General features: G+C 47.1%; 1 protein-coding gene across 2 annotated transcripts in view; it reads left to right on the top strand.

Moving 5' to 3' along the window:
• Positions 1-21,520, top strand: part of ATP2B4 (ATPase plasma membrane Ca2+ transporting 4) — a 92,615-nt gene that overhangs the window by 54,067 nt on the left and 17,028 nt on the right. For both annotated transcript variants that reach the window (XM_024751135.1, XM_024751136.1), the window contains exons 3-17: positions 1,841-2,038; positions 2,643-2,900; positions 3,367-3,492; positions 3,925-4,050; positions 5,195-5,230; positions 6,819-6,980; positions 9,772-9,986; positions 10,309-10,551; positions 11,292-11,533; positions 12,524-12,755; positions 13,698-13,877; positions 14,820-14,907; positions 15,566-15,672; positions 20,083-20,274; positions 20,732-20,945. In XM_024751135.1, the coding sequence (XP_024606903.1) occupies positions 1,841-2,038; positions 2,643-2,900; positions 3,367-3,492; positions 3,925-4,050; positions 5,195-5,230; positions 6,819-6,980; positions 9,772-9,986; positions 10,309-10,551; positions 11,292-11,533; positions 12,524-12,755; positions 13,698-13,877; positions 14,820-14,907; positions 15,566-15,672; positions 20,083-20,274; positions 20,732-20,945 (2,619 nt within the window). The remainder of the gene's footprint in view (positions 1-1,840; positions 2,039-2,642; positions 2,901-3,366; positions 3,493-3,924; positions 4,051-5,194; positions 5,231-6,818; positions 6,981-9,771; positions 9,987-10,308; positions 10,552-11,291; positions 11,534-12,523; positions 12,756-13,697; positions 13,878-14,819; positions 14,908-15,565; positions 15,673-20,082; positions 20,275-20,731; positions 20,946-21,520) is intronic.

Here is a 21,520-nt window from a genome sequence, read left to right as displayed (position 1 = left end):
TCAAAATCTTGCTCTGTCTTCCTTAGTTCTAACCCAAATCTCTCTCCTCGCCATTTAAAGTAACACTCTTGCATCCTATTCAGTGGAGATGGAGAATAGATGTCTGCCCTCCTGCTAAGCCCCCATCCCCCACCAGTGGAGTAGCCCTTCACGTTGACTAAAGTGTGAAGAAGTCCTCTGGCATCAGTATCCCCATTTTCTCCTTGCAGCTCCCCATCATCTGCTTTTCTTGCACCTCTGTGTGAAGCTGGGTTAAGTGTCCCCATCCTTTGATTCTAACCCTCCTCAGCTGCTGATCTTTTTTCAAGACAAAGGTTGCCTCGCCCTGCCTGTGGGGATCCCACAGTATAGCCACCAACGTCCAGTGCCAAAACCAGAGCTAATTTGCTAATCGAGTTGTGCAAACAACTTGATAAATGTCACCTGGCATTAATTAAAGTTAGAAGCTGTCTCCTCTTCCCTTAAAGTATAACACCCCTGGGGCCCAGGAGAAGGGCCTAAATATGAGGAAGACACTGGGAATAATTCTGCCTCACTCTTCTTCTCTCTGGCAACGTGCCTGGACTATGTGTGCACACTGACACAGGTATGTAAGCACATGTGTGTTAGTGGGGGGCATGCTGATAATCAAGGACTCTACCCAAGAGAATAGCTAACTCAGTGGCTTCACCTTCATTGTTCTCTTTTTATTCAACCTGAATAATAGTGCTTCTCCTAGTACTTTGTCTAAGTAGTACTTCTCTTAGCACCTAGTACATCTCTAAGTACATAGTACTTAGCAGAACAATCGTGCCTCTTAGTGATGTGTGTGTGTGTCTATGCACGTATGCCTCTGTGTGTGACAGAAAAGGATGGCTGTGTGCAAAAAGGGGATGCCCAAAGTTGGAGTCTCGAAGCCTCTACTCTGTTGATCTCCTGAAACCGCTGAAACTTGGACAGGACAACTGGTTGGGCTCTGTCCCCTAGCCTCCTAGCACGACCTTGGGCAGATAGCTTATTCTTTCTTGCTTTTGTGTATGAGCCACTGGGTGGAAGCCAGCTCTGTTTTTAGTTTTGTTTTTTTTTAACATTTTATTTTATTTTTTAATTTCTGACTGTGTTGGGTCTTCATCGCTGCACACGGGCTTTCTCTAGTTGCGACAAGCAGGGGCTACTCTTCGTTGAAGTGCGCGGGCTTCTCATTGCGGTCGCTTCTCTTGCTGCTGAGCGTGGGCTGTAGGCGCGCGGGCTTCAGTAGTTGCGGTGTGCAGGCTGTAGGGTGCACGAGCTTCTGTAGTTGTGGCACGTGGGCTCAGTAGTTGTGGTGCACGGGCTTAATTGCTCCACGGCATGTGTGGGATCTTCCCGGACCAGGGATCGAATGCATGTCCCCGGCATTGGCAGGCAGATTCTTAACCACTGCGCCACCAGGGAAGTCCCAGCTCTGTTTTTAAATCATGACCAGCATTTACATGTTAATGTGAGAGGAAAGTTCTGTGTGAGTCTCAGGAAACATTTTAATGTTTGTGCTCTTAGAGCTGGAGCCTGGAGCAAACCCCATGAGGAAGAGATGAAGTTTTAGGCCTAGGTTAGCTTACCCTGGAGACCAAGAGGAGTGAGTGGCCCCTGTGACCAACTTGTCTTGGTTTGCCCCCATTTTTAGACTGAAAGTTTCACACCCCCTGAGTCTGAGCAAAAAGTCTGTCAGCCACAGAGACCAGTCACCCTAACTGGATCTCATACTTGGGCAGATCGGGAAGCAAGGTATCTTTTTTAAAGGGATCTTTTAACTGCCTTCTTCTGTCATTCATCTCTACCCCTTTTTTCTCGCTCATTTGCTCCACTCTTATGTCTTTTTCAGGCCTATCTGGAAACCCTGCAGATCTGGAGAAACGTAAACAAGTATTTGGACAAAACCTGATTCCCCCCAAAAAGCCCAAGACCTTTTTAGAATTAGTGTGGGAAGCCCTTCAGGATGTCACACTCATCATCCTGGAGATCGCGGCCATCATCTCCCTGGTCCTGTCCTTCTATCGCCCCCCTGGGGAAGAAAACGAACGTGAGTATCTTGAACAGACCAGCATGACTCTTTCCAGCACCACCGAAAAGCACTTGGTATTCACGTTGACAGATTATAGCTTTAAAATGCGCCCCCATTATCCAGAGCGGGTTCTCCAAAGGAAACTAGCAAGTAGCTAGTAAGCTATTCTTCCAACCTATCCTGATTCCAGGGTCTTTTCCCCCTTTTCCTATCAAATCCTTATTCAGAATGTCTTAAATCCTCTATGCTCACTCAACCAACAAAGCCCTGCATCTCAGAGTTCCCCCAGTTGTGTGAGCGTCATAGGAAGTCGCAGTGGGAGCTACCATGTTGGCGGTCATAAGTTCTTTATATGTGACTTGCCTGTAATTTGTATTGACATGTTTCATGCTAGTCATTTGCTTCTTTTAGGTAAACATAAATAGTTATATTGGTGGTGAGATGATGCTCAATCCTGCTGTCCTCCAGTATCCTCAGAGGAGAGCTATTCTACCCAAGAGAATAGCTGTTACTCTCTTTCCCTGTCTTTCTATTCTGGGGGGTTGCAGAAGTACCACCCCCATTTTTAATGTCAACAAAAGCCCCTAGGTGACCCTTCTTTTCTCTACTTTCCCTGGGCTAGAGTGTGGTCTAGCCGTAACTAGCCCAGAAGATGAAGGGGAGGCAGAAGCCGGCTGGATTGAGGGGGCAGCCATCTTATTCTCAGTGATCATCGTGGTACTAGTGACTGCCTTCAATGATTGGAGCAAAGAGAAGCAATTCCGGGGGCTGCAGAACCGCATTGAAAAGGAACAGAAATTCTCCGTTATCCGAAATGGTCACATCATTCAGCTCCCTGTGGCTGAGATCGTGGTGGGGGACATTGCCCAAATCAAATACGGTGAGAGCTCTGTGTTTCTTGTACCTGTGCCACCCTCCCTATTTGAAGGCTAGGTCCTTTGGCATAAGGGGGCTGCTTGGAATTGCTGAGGACCCAAAAAGATAAGACCCCAGATTGTGTTAGCTTCTAGGTTAGAGTTTAAGGAGGTTATGGAAGAGAAATTCACAGAAGGCAGGAACTGAAACTCCCAAAGGCTGTTAGACTGTACCCTGTGTGTCTTAGATTCAAAGTATGTAATATTCAGGCCACGGGAATGTGTTTGGGGATCAGTAACTGTTTGAATTTATGATACCGGGAATGGAGTCTTATCCCAGGTTGTCAGAGCCGAAGCTGTCTTTCAAATGCTCTCCAGATTCTCCCTGGGCCTTTGCCGTATAGGCAGGGCCCATGGGAGCAGCCCTGAGATGGGGTTGGATGGTCCTTACCTACCCTCTTTCCCTGTTGCCCCTTCACCTCTGCGTACTAGGTGACCTGCTGCCTGCAGATGGAATCCTGATCCAGGGCAATGATCTCAAGATTGACGAGAGCTCTCTGACTGGGGAATCGGACCATGTCAAAAAGTCCCTGGAAAGAGACCCCATGTTGCTCTCAGGTATGGCCTCTGGCTACACCAGCTCCCATTCTACCTTCCCCCACACAGTCAGCCACAGAGACCATATCCAGACCTTGCTCTCCCTTCTGGCCCTGCCCCGAGGTTCAGCTGAGGCAGTAGCGTATTAGTGGGTTGAATACAAGGATATCAAGCAACCTAGAAGAGGTTGCCTCTGAAGCAGGTGCTATAAGGGCTCTGCTGGCTGGGGGTGGGTGGCGGGAAAGGAGCCTTACCCTAAAGCAGTTAGGAACATTGTTTTCCTTACCCCCCAGTTTTCTTGCTCTTGATCTTTTCCTACTGTCTGCTGAGTATATCACTATCCACGGGAGAGGAAGAAAGAGGGATTGCTTTTTTCCAGCTCTATGTTTCACACCAAAGAATGGCCAGGTATAAAAAAAAAACAACACTTCTCTTGTCTTCTTTCTCATTTAGGGACCCATGTCATGGAAGGTTCTGGCCGAATGGTAGTGACTGCTGTGGGTATCAACTCTCAGACTGGAATCATCTTTACCCTCTTGGGGGCCAGTGAGGGGGAAGAGGAAGAGAAGAAGAAGAAAGGTAAAGGGCTTTCGGGAGGAGAGTCTTTTCCCTCCCACCCCCGTGGACAAACTAGGAAAGGGAGCAGGTCTGGATGCAGTACCTGGTTGGAAGAATCTGCAGGATGATGAGTGCAGATATCCAAACCCCTTGTTGAGCTAAGGGTATCATCCCTGGCTCCCCACAGTGCTCTAATGGAAACCAGATCCTGGCTCTAGGCTCCCCAGTCAGGTTGCATTGATTCCTGTGTCTATTGGCGGATTGTAAAGGGATGAGGTAGAAAGCCTGCCCCAGATGAGCTGGCGAGGTGCTCAACTCTCCTCCGTGTAGTCCTCCGGCCCTTTGCCCCTTTTTGCCTCAGCCATGGGGGATTATGTGAATCATCAAGGCTAAGGGAAAACCGTCCAGGAGAAGAAACTGGATTCCTGCTGAAACTATGGGCTGTCAGTGGAAGAGAGACACGGCCAGGAGAGTGGGAGCAGAGAGGGAGTGTCTACCCCGATGTTAGCCCTGTCTTTGCCATTCACTTGTTCCTGAAAGAAGGAAAAACAGAAGGCAAAAAAGACACCAAACCATATCTACACCTTTCCCTTAAGAATTCCTTCTTCCCTTGGAGGAGAGGAGGATTTCTACCAGTTGGCTGGAGGACCTTCTTGGGCTGTTTAGGGAAGGGGAGTTAATGAGAAGGAGACAAAACACATTCACTCAGGAACTAAACTCCGTTTCTGCAGCTGCCTGCAAGTGAATAAGGAGGACGCTTGCTTGGCGCTGGTAAACTGACATGGAGTCGCCTTGCAGGGCCTTTGCCACCAGGCGGAAACAGTTCAAACCTCTCGCTTCCTAACCCCCACCCCATTTCTCCAAGTGGTGTGACTCAGGCGGGGAGCACCCTCCCAACAGCAGCTGTGCTCCAGGAGAAAGCAGCTCAGAAGTGGGTGTGCACTCACCTGCGTGAGTGGCCTGGTCCATACCCCAAGGATTCATGAGAGCCCTTAATGAAGACGGAAGTAAACAGATGTGAGCTTCCTTTACATTCCCTTTCCTGCAACTCAGCCCCTTTGCTGTTGCCCTTTTGGGCTCTGAGCAGGACCGAAACATTGGATACCTGATCTCTTAATAGTCACTTTGGGTCTCCACCCCATTTTTTTCTTTCTTGTTCAAACAGGTAAAAAACAAGGAGTCCCTGAAAATCGCAACAAAGGTAACCTTTCCACCCACTCATTTACCATCTCTACCTGCCCACACTCAAACCAGGCCTTCCCAGGCCATCTGCCTCCTCCCTTTTCCTCTCCATAAATTTGTTATCTGCTGCTGCGGCCCAGATGCCTTATCCTGAGGAAGGTGCAGAGATTTGGGGGTGGTCTCAAGCTCTCAAACCCAATCTAAGATGGGACAACAGCGTCCTCTGCTGTTGGCTCAAGGAACCTTACGTCAATCTTGGAGAGCCTGTGAGATTGATCTGCTCTTCCCAGGGTGCTGAACTCTTTGCTTCACTGCCCTAGGCCAGATTTAAACAACCAACGGTCATCGGTTTCTGGGCTGGAAGACTTCAGGGTCCTTATGATGGAAGGAGTTGGGATGGGCAGTCCCTGCACCCTCCTCTTTTGGCTTCCTCATCGGTGTCCTCTTCTGATCTGGATTCCTTCTCGGCTAGCCTTCTCGGGGGTGGAGAGAGCCCTTTCTCCGTAACCTCGCTCCCCACCTCTTTCTTTGTTCTCTCCACAGTCTGTTTTCTTCCTCCTAATCTGATGTGTGTTGCTTTTTTGGTGGCTGTGTTTACATCCTGTCTCTGTCTTGTTTGTGAGTCTGACAGCAGAGACAGTATCTCAGGAAGGGCATCTAACCAAAGGGGTTGAGCTCTGCAGGGGTGAGATTGGAGGGGTGCCAGGAACCAGCAAGAACTGCTCTCTTGAGACAGCTTCTAGAGATTTTTTCCTTTTGTAACCCACATCATAGTAGTTTTTAGAAATAAAGGCATCATGTCGGAGAACCAGGGCTCCACAAAAATAATTCTTTAATTTTAGATTTCTTTAACTCTTCTTTTTAAAGTAAAGTGGATTTATATGTCTGTCTTTATCCTGCCTTTCTCTCATTCCAGGGAGTCCCTCACACCAGCTTCTTCCCTTTTCCCCTAGGTCCCACTCTGTACCTCCCTACCTTCATCAGAGAGGGGAGAAAAGAGATTTCCTTCCCCTATCGTTCAACTAATACGAGAGGGAACTGGAAAATACCCTGTGTCTGGGGTCCATGTTTCTTCCTTGACAGTCGATATAGATATAGATATAGATATAGATACAGATAGATATAGATATAGTGAGAGAGAGAGATGAAGCTTTCAAAGAGCTGACTAAGGACCCTCAGGCTCTAGGAATATCTGCCAGCCTTCCCCTCCAGCCCCTTTCTGCAGTAAAGATTCACCATATTAAGCCCTGAATTCCGGGAAGGATGGTTATTGGTAACAGCACTTAGTGGCATGACTAATCCTCTTGCTGGAATAAACCTGGCTTGGGACTCTGAGGTAGTGCCAGGAAGCTGCCACTGAAGTGGAAATCCATACCCTAAAAGCACCATATTTCACCTCCAGTTGTTAAGATATCATTCCAAAAGCCCTAATAGAGGGTCAGAGTCAAGTTCCCTGTCTGGCATGGGGTGAGGGTGGTCAGATCTGATGTCAGGGGTCCAAGGTATATTCCAGGAATAAGACAGAAGGATTTGTTAGTTTCCACTTGCCTGCTACTCAGTGCTACTACCTTGCCTGCTTACCTGTCCTATTTGTGTGTACACCCTAGCAAAGACTCAGGATGGAGTGGCCTTGGAAATCCAGCCACTCAACAGCCAGGAGGGGATCGACAATGAGGAAAAGGAGAAAAAGGCAGCCAAGCTGCCCAAAAAGGAGAAGTCGGTGCTGCAGGGCAAGCTGACGCGCTTGGCCGTACAGATTGGGAAAGCTGGTGAGTAGGGTGGAGCCTTCTTGGTTTGTTTATCAGTGCTATTCTGGATCCTCGCTACTTTGCTTGCCTTCTTTCTACACCAGCCAGGTCTGGCAGAAAGAAGCTGAAAATTCCAAGTGGCTAGTGCAGTCCAGGTAGCTGTGTCTCTCTCTGCGACTGTTTAGCTTTTGCAGAGAGAGATGTTTTCCTGTGTGTTAGGGTTAAAGGCGCAAACAAATGGGAGATTTACATTAGCAAGGAGGAAGACCTTAATAGCTACTCACCTGCTTGTGTATTGGCTTGTAAATTCCTTAACGGTAGAGAAGCCTGTTGTTTGCTGAGGGCAATTCCCTAGCATAGGAATGGCCAGGCATAGAGCAATCAGTTCAGAATAAGGACTAGAGGGAAAAGGAAGACAGTGATTAAAGAGGCGCTTTGCAGAGCAGAGGTCAGTAAAGGCACTCCTGTGCATCGTGAGAGGAAGCAGCTCCTCCATCGCTTGCCTCTGCACCCTCCTCTCTCCTGCCTTCTTTCGGTGGTGGGGTGGGGCGGGGGATTTAGAGGAGGGAACAAAGGAAGATCGCTCCTTCAGCGCACATATCCCTTAAACTACAGTCTTTTTCCACTGTTTATTTGCTGACCTCACCTCTCTGTTTACTACAGTCAGAGTCTAGTCCAGTACGTTTCTGTGTGGGGCCTGAGATTCTGCGTTTCTAACCATCCCCCAGGTGATGGCAGTGCTTGCTGCTCTGCTAAGCACACATTGAATAGCAAGAATCTGTGCTGTCCACTACTGCAGCCACTAGCCATGTGTGGCTGTTTCCATTTAAATTAACAAAAATTAATGAAATTAATGAGAATTAGATATAGTTAAACATTCAGCTCCTCAGTCACATTAACCTATTTCAGTTGGTCAATAACCACATGTGGCCACTGGCTGCCACACTGGACAGTGCAAATAGAGAACATTTTAAGCACCACAGAGAGTTTTATAGAGTGTCAGTCTGGCCTATTCATCAGTTCTAGTACCTAGCTAATTTTGACCACCATGAAGTCTCTTGCATATAAACAATACACAGGTGAGGGACTTCCCTGGTGGCGCGCTGGTTAAGAATCCTCCTGCCAATGCAGGGGACACGGGTTCAAGCCCTGGTCCGGGAAGATCCCACATACTGCGGAGCAACTAAGCCCGTGCGCCACAACTACTGAGCCTGTGTTCTAGAGCCCTCGTGCCACAGCTACTGAAGTCCGTGCACCTAGAGCCCCATGCTCCGCAACAAGGGAAGCCACCTCAGTGAGAAGCCCGCGCACCGCAACGAAGAGTAGCCCCCGCTCGCTACAACTAGAGAAAGCCTGCGCGCAGCAACGAAGACCCAATGTGGCCAAAAATAAAATAATTAATTAATTTAAAAAAAACAAACAATACACAGATGAGATAAATTGCAAGTGTGGAATCAAATTGCCGAGCCTGGCACACGGGTTTGAAACATTCGACAGATCCTACTGTTGTGCTCCTAATCCCTAGCTTGTTCTTTAGGGAGTACAAGCTACCCGAGGGCTAGCCACTGGTCTCCTCTGTTTATTCATTTCACATACCATCTAGACCAAGCACCGGGGGAAGCAAGTGAGGTGCCTTGCACCGCCCTGAGAGTGAATGCCTCCTTAAATTTTGCAGCCTAGGTGCCTTGCTTGCCTCACCTCTTAGGCCTGACCCTGATGAAGCAAAGTACAAAAGAATATGCTTTCAATGATACAGTCACCTGTAGCCTTGTTCTGACCCCTCTGAATCACTGGGCCCTCGGGAAAAGCAAAGACACAAATCAAACCATGATTTGAAGTGGAACTTTTCCCAGATATTGTGCCACAGGTAGTTACAGATGCCCAAATACTGATCCCCTCAGCCCTCAGAGCAGCCAGGCAGCACCCAAGGCAGTTGGAACCCCTAGACCAGTTGTTTTCTGACCTTGAGCCGATTCTTCCATTGTAGGACATGTAGGATGACTGTCCCAGTTTGTTTGACACTTTTAGCACTGAAAGTCCCACAGCCCAGGAAACTGGTCAGTCGCAGGCAAACCAGGATGGTTGGTCCCCCCCACCAGTGCGCCATACCAAAACCTCTCCGTGCCTTAGAGAGACACATAAAAGGAGATGACAGTAGTAACATCTCTCAGGATTGTTGTGAGGATTAAATGAGTTAATACCCGTGAAGTGCTCGCCTGACTCATAGTAAGCGCTATATTAATAGTTGTTACTATTGTCATCTTCTGTCTATGCCATGTCAGGAGAAAGGTTGGGAAGCACCGCTCTAAGGGTTAGTTATGTAGGTGATGTGCTAACACCATAGGGGCAACACTGTGAACAAGTTGTGAATTGCCTGACATTCTCAGGCTACTAGGGAAGAAGTTAAAATTGATAAACTACTAGGAAAGAGGCACCTGTAGTCACTACATTATGATTTGTAGGAAGAGAGTGGGTCTGAGATAGAATCATAGAATGCTATTTTAGAAAACTAGACCAATCCTCTTATTTACGAAGGAGGAAATAGGCCCAGAGACGGTCAAGACCAGTCAGAAGCCACAAGTCAAGTTAGTGCAGTGCTGAGAATGGCACCCATGTCTTTAGGATGCAAAGCCACCTCCTTCCCCTACACTGTAATGTGCAAGCACCAGAGAATGGATAGGGGCTTTGGGTATGACTTAGATAGTCATTTTAAAAATGGATAGCAAAGGCTACAATTTATGCCAATCCATCTCTGGCTAGGGCCCTAGGAATACCCTGAAGCCTGGGTTCATTTGACTTGTTTCCTGGACAGGTCTGATCATGTCTGCAATCACAGTTCTCATCCTGATTCTGTACTTTGTGATCGACAACTTTGTGATACAGCGCAAACCATGGCTGGCTGAGTGTACTCCCATCTACGTCCAGTACTTTGTCAAGTTCTTCATCATTGGCATCACTGTGCTGGTGGTGGCTGTGCCAGAGGGGCTGCCACTGGCAGTGACCATTTCACTGGCTTACTCTGTGAAGGTGAGACTGGAATGAAACTGTGTCTTCTTTCAGAACAGAGACCGGAGGGGAGGGTACCGTGTAGCCTCTGGTGAAAGGATGGGCCACTCTGTCTTCATAAACTCTGGGTGATGCCTTCAGGAGCAGACGCCACTGGCACTTTGGAAGGACCATCTGGATCAGTTGCATCAACATTTAAGTAACCCAGTAGAATCTTAAGAGTATTTACAAAAATGGTATCCTGCATTTTTGTGTGGGACCAGAGAATAAAATGTGGAGAGATGCTGGCTAGGAAATGGCCTTTGACCTGTATTGGGGAAGTCTTTTCTCTTCTCCTTTGTAGAAAATGATGAAAGACAATAACCTGGTACGGCACTTGGATGCTTGTGAAACAATGGGCAATGCCACGGCCATCTGCTCCGATAAGACAGGCACATTGACCATGAACCGCATGACTGTGGTGCAGGCTTATATCGGAGAAACCCGTTACCGTCAAATCCCAAGCCCTGATGTCCTCGTGCCCAAGGTCCTGGACCTTCTTGTCAATGGTATTTCTATCAACAGTGCCTACACCTCCAAGGTTCTGGTAAGCGTTTCCTTTGCCAGGACACTTAAAATGGGTAGGTGGAGGGAACCCTTCATTTTCTCTTGTTTATTCTGCCTAAATTGCCATCCCACATCCCATTTCCCACTCCCCAGTGAACATGTTTGGGGTGAAACTAGGAAATAATCCGTGGGAGTGGATTGGGGGACGGGAGGGAAAGGGGGAGGCAGGTAGGAATCTATGGCTATGAAATGACCTCCAATCACCAGGTGAAGGTAGTATCTCTAAAAAGATCTTGGGACTTCTCTGGCAGTCCACTGGTCAAGACTTCGCCTTCCAATGAAGGGGGTGTGTGTTCGATCCCTGGTCGGGGAGCTAAGATCCCTCCCACATGCCTCGGGGCCCAAAAACCAAAACAAAAATCAGAAGCAATATTGTAACAAATTCAATAAAGACTTTAAAAGTGGTCCACATCAAAAAAATCTTTAAAAAATAAAAATAAATAAATAAAAAGAGACCTCATGCTGGTCAGGAGTAAATTACTCAGTTTCTAGAAACTAAGAGAGAGTGTTAGAACAAGACCCACACAGGGTGAGACACCAGCACCACCCCCAGGGCAACTAAAAAATCCCCAAGCCCTGGGTGGCTCAGGGACCACAGTCGGCACCCCCACGGGCCCTGGGTACATGTGTGAAAGCCTCGAGCGGAGTCCTTCCCTTCCTAGGTTCTCTCCCCAGCTTCGGCACCTCATCCAACACTCCCACGTGTGTTTTTCCTCTCAGCCTCCGGAGAAGGAGGGCGGCCTGCCGCGGCAGGTGGGCAACAAGACCGAGTGCGCCCTGCTGGGCTTCGTCACGGACCTGAAGCAGGATTACCACGCCGTGCGCAGTGAGGTGCCCGAGGAGAAGCTCTACAAGGTGTACACCTTCAACTCGGTGCGCAAGTCCATGAGCACCGTCGTCGAGAAGCCCCGCAGTGGCTACCGCATGTACAGCAAGGGCGCTTCTGAGATCATCTTGCGCAAGTGAGCGCCCCTCCCCCGCTTCTTCCTCCCTTCAGGATCCTCCCCTCAGGGAGGTCAGGGTGCCAGGCCTCACGCTGAATCCACCTGGATGATGAGTGAACCCTCCTTCCAGGCGGTGACATCATGACAAACATCTGAGCTTGGTTCGGGCCAAGCCTTGCTGTTAAGTACTTTGGATACTGTACTTACTCTTCACAGCTCAGCGAGGTAGATGCTGTCATTATCCCTGTTTTACGGATGAGAATTCAGAGGTGCTGGGAAGTTCAGTAATTTGCTGGAAGTGATACAGCTCTTAGTGGCACAGCCACGGTTCAGACCTAGGCAATCCAAACTTCCATTTCCTATTCTGAAAAGAGATAATAATACCCACCCATCTCACAGGGTTACTCTGATTAAGTGATTCAATGTATGTACAATGCCTTGCCCATAGCAAGTATTGATACTAGAAGTGTTAGTTCTGCGTTCCCTTTTCCTTTTTATTCTCAATTCTGATCACGTGAAGTTGCATAATCAAAGTGGCTAGATGATCCATAGGTCATGAAGAGGTGACCTACGTGGATCACCTACGTGGATATAGGGCCAGTAGCTAAAAGCCAGTGCCCCAGCTTGGCTTTAGCCACCCCCTTTCGAGTGACACGTTCTTGTTGAGAACACCCTCTGCACTGAGCACTCTAGATACTGAGGACTGAGAAAGTGTCTCTACCTTTGTGAAGCTCAGAGGAGCAGGCAATCCACAAATGACCCTTGATATCGTATCCACATAAGAGTAGGAGCAGACAACATGGGAGAATCAAATGCTCTGCCCACCTAGACGTTACCCACCTACTGGCCACCCCACCTTGGAAAAAGGGGCTCAGCTTTGGGTTATGAGTGGAGATTTATGGCCACACAACAGTGTCTTTAGGAGTAGTGCCGAGTGGCCAGAATGTCTGTAAATGACTATGCAAGCACATAGGGGGGATGCTGCTTTCTGACTGTGTGCCCCACCAGGTGTAATCGAATCCTGGACAAGAAAGGGGAAGCAGTGCCATTCAAGAATAAGGACCGAGATGAGATGGTCCGCACCGTCATCGAGCCCATGGCCAGTGAGGGACTCCGGACTATCTGCATAGCTTACCGGGATTTCAATGACGGAGAGCCCCCATGGGACAATGAGAGCGAGATCCTCACTGAACTGACCTGTATCGCAGTGGTGGGCATTGAGGATCCTGTGCGCCCAGAGGTGAGGCTTTGACTTGAAAAAAGGGCTAGGAAACATGAATGGAAGTCTTCCAGTGGCCCCGGCCCATGCGCCGGCCCAGTGTGACCTAACGCGAGGCCACCCAGGAGTCGCAGGAACTGGGGTACTAGCTCCGTTTCTAGTTGTAACTTAGGAAACCTAGGCAAGTTACCTAACTGTTTCTCATTTGCTGGGATAGATGTGTTTGTGCTTCCTGCTTCACAGAACTGCTGTAGAGTACTGAACTCATAGAAAGTGGCATTCCTACGGTCCATGCTGTCTGAGGGGTAAGAAGTATAGGTTTTACTGGGCTTATTGTTTGGTACTCAGGAATCGTCAGGAGATGGAATTAACTGGAACACCAACTTTGTGTCTAGCCACCTTCTTTCAAGAAGCACGTTCTTGTCGAGCACCCCTAGAATAGCTAAGCACTGCTCTCCGTTGTAGGGCATCGAAAAAGTCTCTGCTTCTAAGAAGTTCAGACCAATGGACTACCAACCATCAAGACCCAGAGGCGTGACAGTGTGTCATGCATTTGGGAAACTTAAAAGAATTGATATTGTTGGAGTATGTGCCAGGGGGGTGGAAGGTGGTTAAAACTTCTGCTAGAAAGGAAGGCAGTGGCAAAATCTCAAAAGGCCAGGCGTGCCCTGCTAAGAAATCTAGATTGTAAGCGGGAGAGTAAGCTTTTACACCCGGCTCCTGAAGCAAATTTCCCCTTCAACTCATGACACAATAAGGCAAACTCAAATGTGAGTGTCATGGACAGGACAGAAGCGAGGTGGCACCAAGCGATGTACAAATGACCAGACTTAGCCCGCGCCCCGTGGTTCTGCTTCCAGGGTGCCTCTCCACTGTCCACAATGAAGGGACAACTGAACAGGAACAGCTTACCAGGCCTCGCCACCCCCACCTCCTCCATTCCTCTTGCCTCACTCTCCACAGGTGCCAGAAGCTATTGCCAAATGCAAACGAGCTGGTATTACTGTCAGAATGGTGACAGGTGACAACATCAACACAGCCCGGGCCATCGCCACCAAATGTGGCATTGTGACACCTGGGGATGACTTTCTGTGCTTGGAGGGCAAAGAATTCAACCGACTCATCCGAAACGAGAAGGGCGAGGTGGGTCTTGGGTGGGAGGAATCAGGGCCTCCTTTATTAGGCGAGGGCTGGTTCACGTGTAAGGCATCTGGGACAGGTGGGAGGAAGTGGGTGGTTTTTAAACTAAAATCTATTCATAGTGAGATGTCCCTTTTACCAAAGCTGTTCAGACAGTAAAACTGGATTTTTTTTCTTCTCACTATCTTCATTCACAAGCCATCTTTTGAGACAGTGTCACTAACCTTTCACGTCTTTCCATTTTTTTCAATTGTGGGATGATTTTGTACTGATTTCCTTCTACCCCACCCCTCCTATGTCACTGCCTTGTGACTGACAGTGGCAAAGGTTGGTAAGAGGACATGGTCTGGGTGTGGAGCAGGCCAGAGCTACATTAGGTCAATGTAGATATTGAACCTAAGACCTCAGAAGCACTACTTTAGCCACCTGAGCCAACAGCTAACCCTGGCCCACCTCTGTCAAGGGTCTAAGAAATAACGGAATTGGGGCTTCCCTGGTGGCGCACTGGTTGACAGTCCGCCTGCCGATGCAGGGTACACGGGTTCGTGCCCCGGTCCGGGAAGATCCCACATGCCTCGGAGCGGCTGGGCCCGTGAGCCATGGCCGCTGAGCCTGCGCGTCCGGAGCCTGTGCTCCGCAACGGGAGAGGCCACAGCGGTGAGAGGCCCACGTACCGCAAAAAAAAAAAAAAAGAAATATGGAATTGGCTCCCAGGTAGGGAATTGGCAGGAAAAAGAAGACAAGCAGGGCCTGAATGGTCACCGTCCGTGAATCTGCCCTGGGGCCTGAGTTGGCTGCCTCCCCTCCACTGGAGGCCAGGATAACACTCCCCCGGGGCCCATGGAATACCAGCTCTCCCAGAAGCTCAGCGTGGGCAAAGAAGTAAGATTTTCCCAGATGGTTGTTCTGAGCTTGACTGACCCAGGTGTGGTCTGGTGTTGGCAGGTAGAGCAAGAAAAGCTGGACAAGATCTGGCCTAAGCTCCGGGTGCTGGCGCGATCCTCCCCCACTGACAAGCACACACTGGTGAAAGGTGAGGCTGGTTCCTGAGGAGGTACCTAGGATAGAGGAAGGCAGGCAGGGATGAGCACAGATCAGAGCCATCAACCAAAGCAACTCTCCTGTCCTGAGTAGGGAGGTCCTAGGAGAGCTTCCCCGCTCGTGGGAAGAACATACAGTTTAGCAAACATCTGAGGCCCTGGTGAGTATAAGATATATAATATAATAAAGTTGTTTTTAAACATTATCCTGCCTTGTTTGTTGATAGTACTGTGAATTAGACAGTACAGGTTAAGCCAGTCCCATTTTGCAAATAAGGAAGTTTGAGGCTGAGACAACAAGTAACCTATCCAAATTGCCCAACTGGTAAGTGGAAGTGTTACCATTCAATCCCTGGGTCTCTGCCTTCAAATCATCCAGTGCTTTTTCTACCACATAATAGCTGCCTTGGGGCACCGGACAGGATATTCGACACGGTCAGACTTTCTTAGCTTAGAGTGCTACCCGTGAAACAATTTACTGCCATCAGGTGACACTACAGAACCTCTAGCATTGGGGAAAAAAGAAGGAAAGAGCGTAGAAAGGGAGGTGGTGGCGGGGACCGGAGAGGAAGACCAAAAAACTGCCTTTCATGGGGAAATGGCCTCAGATGGCACATGTGGAACTCACTGTGGTGTGTCTGTTTTTCCCAGGCATCATCGACAGCACTGTTGGGGAACAGCGGCAGGTGGTGGCTGTCACTGGGGATGGCACAAATGATGGGCCGGCTCTGAAGAAAGCAGATGTTGGTTTTGCCATGGTAAGCAGCTCAGCGTAGTGTGTCTCTCTGCTGCAAGCTGCCTCCTCCAGTGGGAGGCTGGGACAGGCTTCTGGTCACCTGCTGCTTCCCGTACCTTCACATCCCCCTTTGTACTCTTTCTCTAACTCCATCTCGCCTCCCTACCTGGCCAATAATAATATGTATAATGAGGGACCCATCAAGTATGAAGGCAGGGAAATCATGAGGTATCATTACCCAGCAAAGCAAGACCAACTGAAACTTGCCCATGGACATGATGATATTGTCTGCCTAGGCACACTATGGAAAATTCACACTCTATATGGAAAATGTGCACTCTGTAGTCAGCACTGTTCGTCACTCTGCTTTTCACTTGTGAGGCCCGGAGCATCAGAGTCACTTGGAAAGTTCATTTAAAATCATATATTCCGGGCTTCCCTGGTGGCGCAGTGGCTGAGAGTCCGCCTGCTGATGCAAGGGACACGGGTTCGTGCCCCAGTCCGGGAAGATCCCACATGCCGCGGAGCGGCTGGGCCCGTGAGCCATGGCCGCTGAGCCTGCGCATCCGGAGCCTGTGCTCCGCAACGGGAGAGGCCACGACGGTGAGAGGCCCACGTACCGCACAAAAAAAAAAAAAAAAAAAAAATCATATATTCCAAGGTTCCACAGTCGGCTATCTTGATTCAGTAGCGTCTGAGCTGGGTCCCAGAAGTGTTTGGATTTTCTGAACAGGTACACTTATTGATTCTAATGCTCAGGGACATTTAGAAGTCCCCGGATCGCAAAGTACATTCTCACACTCAAGTAACTTATGATTGTAAGCTTCCCATACACATTGAACTGTTGGTGATCTTTAAGAAGTGGAAGAGGATTCAAGAAGAAATCTGTCTTTAGGGTACTCTCTTTAGCCAAAAGATAAATTTTTAAAGTTTTTACTCTAGGAAAGTTCAAGAATATACAAAAATAGAATAGTTTATTGAATCCTCATGTATCTGTCACCCAGCATCAACCATCAACACTTGGCCAGTCTTGGCCCACACATACACATTTCCCCATCTGCACCTGAATTGCTCTGAAGCATATCCAAGATATTATGTCATTTCATCCAGTATGTGTCTCTGGGAAATATATATGTATCAATAAAATATCTAAAAGAATCATAGTACCATTGTCTCACAACAAAATTGATTCTTCACTATCATTAGATATCTAGTCAGTGTTCACATTTCCCCAAATGCTTCATAAATGTTGTTTTTATAGATTATTTTTCTAAATCAGAATGCAGACAAGATCCATACGCTGCAATTGGTTGATATATCTCTTGAATCTATTCATCTATAACAGTATTTCCTGAAGTGTGCTCTTCCTTCCAGCTCTACCTGGAAACCTATAGAAATGCAGATTCTCAAGCCTCACCCCAGATCTACTGAATCAGAAAGCTTGGAGTTGGGGCCCAGCGGTCCATGTTTTAACAGTCCCTCTGGGTGATTCTGACACATCCTAAAGTTCGGCAGCCACTGACCCTGTAGGATCTGTGTGTCAGGGGTCCCCAAGACCACCCTTTACATTTGTGCATTCACTGGAAGGACTCAGGGGACCCAGCAGACAGTGGCACTCATGGTTCAGATTTAGTCCATTGGTATAGTAAGAATCTAGTAAGGCAGAAAGTCACAGGTAGAATCTGGAATCCACACGCAGGGTCCCTTATGATCTCTTCCTCCCATTAGGGGTCACAAAGAGCACCTTCTTCCCCCAACAATGAAAATGCAACAATACATGTGACGTTTCTGCCCAGAGAAACCCACCAGAGACTTGGTGTCGTAGGTTTTTATTGGGGTTGGTCGTATAGGCACCTTCTGCCTAGCACGTGCTAAGATTCCAGACTTGCAGCAGGAAGCAGGTTTTCAGTGGAAACCATATGTTTGGGCACAGTCTAGGCACAGTGAATCACTGATTAATTTTCAGTTGATTGTTGACTGAGAGCCAAGTTTCCAGGTGCTGGCCGAGGGCCAACCTTGCACACAGAACTTTCTCAAGAAAGCAGTCTCAGGCCTGCTATGTAACTCTTTTCTGCACAATCCCTTTCCATCTTTTTTTCTAGCTACTTAGTTTTGAAGGAATAATGTTGTTTTTCTACATGGAATATCCCATGGCAGGGATTTTGTTGATTGTATCCCTATAGTGTCCTTTAACCTGTTCTTTCAGCCCTTGTATCTCCTATAAACTAGTACTTAGTTCTATGAGCAATCAGATTCTACATCCCATCTTTCATTAGGGGTTGCAAAATGACAATGTTCTGATTTTCTTTATTTATTAACTTGAACACTTCTGTAAAAAGAAATTTGCCCTCGTCGACTATTTGGTTACTGTGAGGTTCACTTCCTACATGAAAGACAGATTAAATGCTTGATTTTTTTTTTCCCTTTATTTACCAGTTTTCAAAATAATGAGTTGACTTTTTAGGATCCTCCAAAGGTGACCAATGAATTGTTCACTTTTTAAATTTACTAAACTACTCAAAGTTAATTGTCTGTTCTTTTAAAATACCATTGTGAGCTCATGGTTTTAAGTATACGTGATATGTTTTGATCCATTGCCCTTATTATTATTCTGATGTTTATACTGACCCGTCATTAACCTCTTCAACACTGCTAAGTCCTTTGGGTACAACCTCAGTTGTCTTGAATAGCTTTCTTGGTCTCTTGCATGATAAGACGTTCCAGATTCATCACGCATATTTCTTGTCCTAGATCCAGAATCATCCACTTCTCAAAGGAGTTCTGCTTCATTTCAGTGAGAAATGATATTTAGAGAACACAATCCGAATGTCAGGATGTTCCTTACTTCTTAGTAAATTATTGTTTCTAGAACCTTTCAGTGGACAAAGCTAGGAAATATGTCTTTTATGTCTCTTTTTGTTTTTGTGTTTCTTTGTTTTAAAGATAAATACTTCATGAATTCGTGTTGGCATTTCCAATTCAAGTTTAGAATTCTAGAACTCTAACTTCCTATTTTACTTCCCCGATTTTATATTTATCGCTTAAGCTGAAAAGTTTGATTCCTAATGGCTTAACATAATTATTATTTGCTTTATCCTAAAATATATGTAATAGTCTCAAAACAGCAATAATAATACAGTTACTTTACTAAAAACAGTTAAAAATTTTTTCTTATAGTTCTTTTTATCCTATAGGTATATCCTACTACTTATCTATATGTATCTATATACACACTATACACTCTTTTTTCCACCTTGCTTCTTTTAATTTAACAACCTAACTTAGAGATTATTCTGCAGTAGTACATATATAAAGATACTCTTTCTTTCTTTCTTTTTTCTTTCTTTCTTTCTGTCCTTTCTCTTTACAGCGCATGGTACAGCATTGTGTGGATGTGTTAGAGAACTTTTTGATGGGGAAATTTAATTGTATAGCCTATCTAACAGATATTCATTTGTTGCGATCTGGATAGGAAAATAATACTGCCAGGTAAATGGTACAAATAATCTACTAGTGCAGGTCAGATTCACAAACAAGCCCCTCTGTAGGTTACAGGGGTTGTAAGACATGGAATAGAAGCATAGGCTGGGGATGTAAGGGACAGCTTTGCCAAGCAAGCAGGGCTTAATTAATTGAATGGAACCTTAAGGACAGATAGGATTTAAATAGATGGGGAAAGAGGATGTTCCAGGCTTGGAGAAAAGGGTGTAAGTAGAAGACTGGACTCTAGAAGTGAATGAGAGATTCAGGGAATTGTGAATAAAGCAGTAGGTTTTGAGCAGAAAGATATAGCAGGTTGGAAAATGAACCAGAGTTCACTTGTTGAGGGCTTTGACTACCAGACTGGAAAGTGTACTGTTTCTAAAACACTGCTTTCAACCACTGATCTGTCTATTTAGAAAAGCTTTGGTGGTTCCCCAGTGACAGGATTTTGCATAAGGACAGGACATCTGAACTGTACTGCCGGACTCCTCCTCCTGGGAAAAAACGTAGAGTAACTTCAGGGTGCGGGAGGGATAAGGATTTAAATTAAACATTGGCAGTGGCAAAAGAAATGTTAATATTTAGAGGTAGAACAGATAGGACTTTTTCTCTACCTTCTAATTATTTTCTAAGATGGGGAGGTAGGAGGGACGGGAGAAAGGAATATCAGAGATAACTGTAATTTCCAGTCTGAGTTCAGGAGTAAGGTGGTGGCATCATGGCCCAGTCCCCTTTCCCGCAGAGTGACAGTGACACATTTTCCCTTCATTTTCTTTGGGAGAGAAGACGGCTCAAAATATGGTGGTTTAGTCTGTAGGATTTGTGTGGCTAGTGTGCCCTCTGGTGTTTATGCTGAGTTCTGAAGCTTCTCGGAGGTCAAGATATGAGTTCAGAATGTGCGTGAATTTTGTCCAGTTCCTCACTGTTTTCCTTCCCCTTCTTACCTCAGGGTATTGCAGGCACGGATGTGGCAAAGGAGGCCTCTGACATCATCCTAACAGATGACAACTTCACCAGCATCGTGAAGGCAGTGATGTGGGGACGAAACGTCTACGATAGCATCTCCAAGTTCCTACAGTTCCAGCTCACTGTCAACGTGGTGGCTGTGATCGTGGCCTTCACTGGAGCCTGTATCACCCAGGTGAAGGGAATGTGGGGTGAGCTGAGATGGGAGGGATGAGGCTGGGGCTAAGGAACAGGGGGTGTGGGGTACACATTATGTCGACTGAGGAGTAAGGACCAGAGTTTCCGAAGGGGTGTTGGGGCAGGAATAGCTCTACTAGGTCTCCATCTGCTCATGTGGGATGATGATAATTTATCTACCATTAATGTAGTACTTACACGTTAGCCAGTGTGATGAGCTCTTATATGTAGTTTCTCTGTTCTTCAAAAACAACCTTGCAAAGTAGGTATTATCCCCATTTTACAGGTGAAGAGCCCAAGGCTCAAAGAGGTTAAATAAGTTTCTCAATGTCACTCAGCTAATAAATGGTGGATAGCAGGAGGTAGGCCATTTCAAGGGCAAAGATGAGGCTGATGAGTGGGGTGGGGGGTGGTCTCCAAGGAAAGCTAAAAGGAGTGGTTCTTCTTCCCACCAGGATTCCCCACTGAAAGCCGTGCAGATGTTGTGGGTTAATCTCATCATGGACACTTTTGCCTCATTGGCCCTGGCCACAGAGCCTCCTACAGACTCTCTGTTGAAGCGTCGCCCCTATGGCCGAAATAAGCCTCTGATCTCACGCACTATGATGAAGAACATCTTGGGTCACGCCGTCTATCAGCTCACTGTCATCTTTTTCCTTGTCTTTGCCGGTGAGCCAAGGCGGGGGTGGGTGGCGGCATTTGGAGTGCTAGAGGGAGATGGGGGCAGAGAGCAGCCCAAGGAAAGAAAGTAGCAGGGAGCAAGCTGAGCACAAGACGGGAATGATAGCAGCTTCGCTTACTGAGTGCATCCTCTGTTCCCACTACGTGGTGCATTGTGCCATTTTATTACTCCTTTTAAGAATCTCCGTAAAAAGAAATGAAAGTGAGTTATTTGTAGTGAGGAGGATGGACCTAGAGTCTGTCATACAGAGTGAAGTAAGTCAGAAAGAGAAAGACAAATACCCTATGCTAACACATATATATGGAATCTAAGAAAAAAAAAAGAATCTCCAAAGGGTGGCTTTATGTTACCTTTTTCTTAGATCATAAAACTGAAGCTTAAGTCACATATTGAGTAAATAGTGGCACGAAGATTCAGACCTATGTCTGCCAGACTCTCGTGCACATAGTTCTACCACAGTGCAGCACTACGAGAAGGCAAATAGTGATGGAGCAAGCTGAGAGAGAGGGTCAGAAATATTGAGGGACTTCCCTGGTGGTCCAGTGGGTAAGAATCCACCTTC

This window comes from Neophocaena asiaeorientalis, unplaced genomic scaffold, assembly GCF_003031525.2.
Source record: "Neophocaena asiaeorientalis asiaeorientalis breed wild unplaced genomic scaffold, Neophocaena_asiaeorientalis_V1.1 scaffold67, whole genome shotgun sequence".
Lineage (NCBI taxonomy): Eukaryota > Metazoa > Chordata > Mammalia > Artiodactyla > Phocoenidae > Neophocaena > Neophocaena asiaeorientalis.
The sequence above is the reverse complement of the archived record's forward strand: the minus strand, read 5'-3'. Positions and strand labels throughout refer to the sequence as shown.